The 3,046-nt window shown below is 58.2% G+C and overlaps 1 protein-coding gene across 2 annotated transcripts in view; it reads right to left on the bottom strand.

Moving 5' to 3' along the window:
• Window positions 1-278, bottom strand: part of LOC117871955 (oocyte zinc finger protein XlCOF6-like) — an 11,208-nt gene extending 10,930 nt beyond the window's left edge. For both annotated transcript variants that reach the window (XM_034759846.1, XM_034759847.1), the window contains exon 1: window positions 213-278. In XM_034759846.1, the coding sequence (XP_034615737.1) occupies window positions 213-266 (54 nt within the window). In that variant the 5' untranslated portion in view covers window positions 267-278. The remainder of the gene's footprint in view (window positions 1-212) is intronic.
• Window positions 279-3,046: the final 2,768 nt, after the last annotated feature.

Raw genomic sequence — 3,046 nt, forward strand, 5'->3', positions numbered from 1 at the left:
GGGGGGGGGTGCCCTAGTAAAGATGGCCGCCGACTCCCGAGCCTGGCTACCCCCAGGGCAGATGGCGGCGGCGGGGAGGGGCCCGGGACCCCCGGCCGAGCGGGGAGCCAAGGGGCGGACAAGGGCCCCTCCCGCCAGCGGGTCCGGGACTCTCCGCGGCGCTGGGGCGGATCGGGGTCACTGAGCCCCCCTCCCCCCGGGGCCAGCGCTACCTGTGCAGAGCCGCCTGCGCCCATCGCCCTGGCCTCGGGCCTGGGCCCCGCCATCCGGCTCCCGCCGCCCGGGCTTTGTATCTGCCGCTCCCAGCGGCTCCTCCGGCAGGAAGAGGCGGGCCGGGGCCGGACCCAGCCGCGTCAGACCCGCTTCACTCGCTGCATGGGCCTGGGGGAGGGAGACCCCCCCGGGCACCGCCCGGACCCTCCTCCTGCAGGCTGGGGCGGGGCCTGGATTTACCCCTCCCCCCCCGTGCCACTCAGGGACTCCCAGGGGCCCTCCACCCCAGAGCTGGCTGCTTTCCGCCGGGCACCACTGGCTTGCAAAGCGCTGCGGGTAAAAGGCCTCCGGATCTACAGTGAATTAAAGCCCCCCCGCCCCCCGTACAAAGCAAGCTGCGCCGCACCCCGCTGCCCACCAGCCAGGGCCTGCCCCGCACAACGCCCCAGGCTCGGGGAGACCTTCGCTGCTGAACTGGGGGGAATGGCCGGAAACTGTCGACTTGCCCCAAGCACTGCACATCCCGCAGCTGCTGCCCTCGTCCCCCTGCCCCGGGCTCGTTGGGTCTCCCACTGGGGTGGGGGCTTGTGCTGTGTGTCTGGGGCCTTTCTGGGAGCTGAGCACCAGGGTTCAGGGCAGGGGACTGCCTGAAACTCTCTGGCCCCTGCTAGGCAGGAGGTCAGACTGGGTGAGCGGTTGCTCCCATCTAGTCCTACATTCTCGCAGCAGAGCACTGGCTAGGCACTGCGGGGGAGGTTGTAGGATCAGGGCCTTAGATCATAAACTCTTCACAGCAGAGACTGGCTCATTCGGTCTTTGGGCTGGATGCAGGACCCTGGGGCCAAGTCCAGACTGGACCCCCTGAGGGTCCTATAACATCACTGCCACCCATGTGATTACTGTAGCACCACCGCCTGCACCAATATTAATAACCAGCCCGGGGTCTCCCTCCGCTCCCCTCCACCCCCGCCTGGGACACAGGACCCAGCAGGTGTTGGAGGGGAACCTGCCAGTTCCCATCCTTGTCTGGGCGAAGCGCTGAGCATACACGTCCCTGTGGACAATGCATCACAAAGCGTATGTAGCCCACGACAGCTTATGCTCAAATACATTTGTTAGTCTCTAAGGTGCCTGTTCTTAAAGCGTATTTTGTTCACACAGGGCCCAGGGAGTCAATGGAGGAAACAGGAGTTTAAGACAGCCCCGTAGACATAGCGGCTGATCCGGGCAGGACCAAGAGCTGTGTCTGCTCTGAGGGCAGGGTCCCAACACCCGCGCCACTTCGGATCCAGGCGGCAGATTTCTGTTCCCCAATAGCTATTAATGTAAGTCTGGAATGCTGCTGGCGGCCAGGACCCCAGGCTGTGGTTTACGGACAAGGCTCTGAAATGCTTGGAAAAGGACCGAGATGGTGCCATACTTCTCCAGCTGAAAGGAAAGAGTCCAGGTGACAGACACCGCCGATCATGGTGTCCCTACAGAGACCAAGAACTCATTTCTAAGAGCAGATCCCAGGGGAATGCGTGTCCTCAAGTTCAGAAGGGTTCGGTTGAAACTGTGCATTTCAGTATCTGTAAAAGCGACTCGGTGGAGTGGTTTGTACGAAGACCGGTAGATTTACTACCTAACAGCCTTTGTCGACAAATTATTCATACGTATTCCAAGTATTGATGACACGTTTTTGTGCAGCTGGTACTTTAATGCGAGATTGAACTGAGAGGGGGCTCTCTGTCTAGTTCCCCAAAGCAGATCAAATGGTGTGTGGGGGGTGGATTGTGCTATCTGTTAGGATACAAGCACTGGGATTGGAATATACCAGCTTTACCCATGAAATGAAGGATTTCAGCCCAGACTTACCCAGGGTGAGAAGCAGCTACTGCCAGTTGGCTCCGTCCAGTTGGCTCCGTCCAAGGCTCTCTGCAGAGAGTGAAACGACTGCCTGGGGAGTTCTCGAGCGCTGACGGAACGGCAGGACGTTAGCTAAGCCCCACCTGACCCAGAGCGCTCATGACTTTTTCAAACCTCTGAGCCAACGCCTTGGAAAGTCTCTTGCTGTCTGTGTTGAGTCAGGAGCTGGGTCTATGGCGGTGACACTTATGCGGGTCCCTTACCCCCATGTAAGTTGCACAGTTATGGGGCTTCCCTCATGGGAAGGGGCAACAACTTTCTTCCAGGCATCTTCATAAATGTGAACGGATTTGGGGCACCTCCCCAGGAAATGGTCTGGACGTGGATCAGCTGGAAATGGTCCTGCTTGGATCAGCTGCTATAGACCACCAGACCAGGGGGATGAGGTGGACGAGGCTTTCTTCCAGCAACTAGCAGAAGTTACTAGATCGCAGGCCCTGGTTCTCATGGGAGACTTTAATCACCCTGATATCTGCTGGGAGAGCAATACAGCGATGCACAGACAATCCAGGAAGTTTTTGGAAAGTGTAGGGGACCATTTCCTGGTGCAAGTGCTGGAGGAACCAACTAGGGGCAGAGCTTTTCTTGACCTGCTGCTCACAAACAGGGAAGAATTAGTAGGGGAAGCAAAAGTGGATGGGAACCTGGGAGGCAGTGACCATGAGATGGTCGAGTTCAGGATCCTGACACAGGAAGAAAGGAGAGCAGCAGAATACGGACCCTGGACTTCAGAAAAGCAGACTTTGACTCCCTCAGGGAACAGATGGACAGGATCCCCTGGGAGAATAACATGAAGGGCAAAGGGGTCCAGGAGAGCTGGCTGTATTTTAAAGAATCCTTATTGAGGTTGCAGGAACAAACCATCCCGATGTGTAGAAAGAATAGTAAATATGGCAGGCGACCAACTTGGCTTAAGGGTGAAATC

The sequence above is a fragment of the Trachemys scripta genome, chromosome 2 (assembly GCF_013100865.1).
Source record: "Trachemys scripta elegans isolate TJP31775 chromosome 2, CAS_Tse_1.0, whole genome shotgun sequence".
Lineage (NCBI taxonomy): Eukaryota > Metazoa > Chordata > Testudines > Emydidae > Trachemys > Trachemys scripta.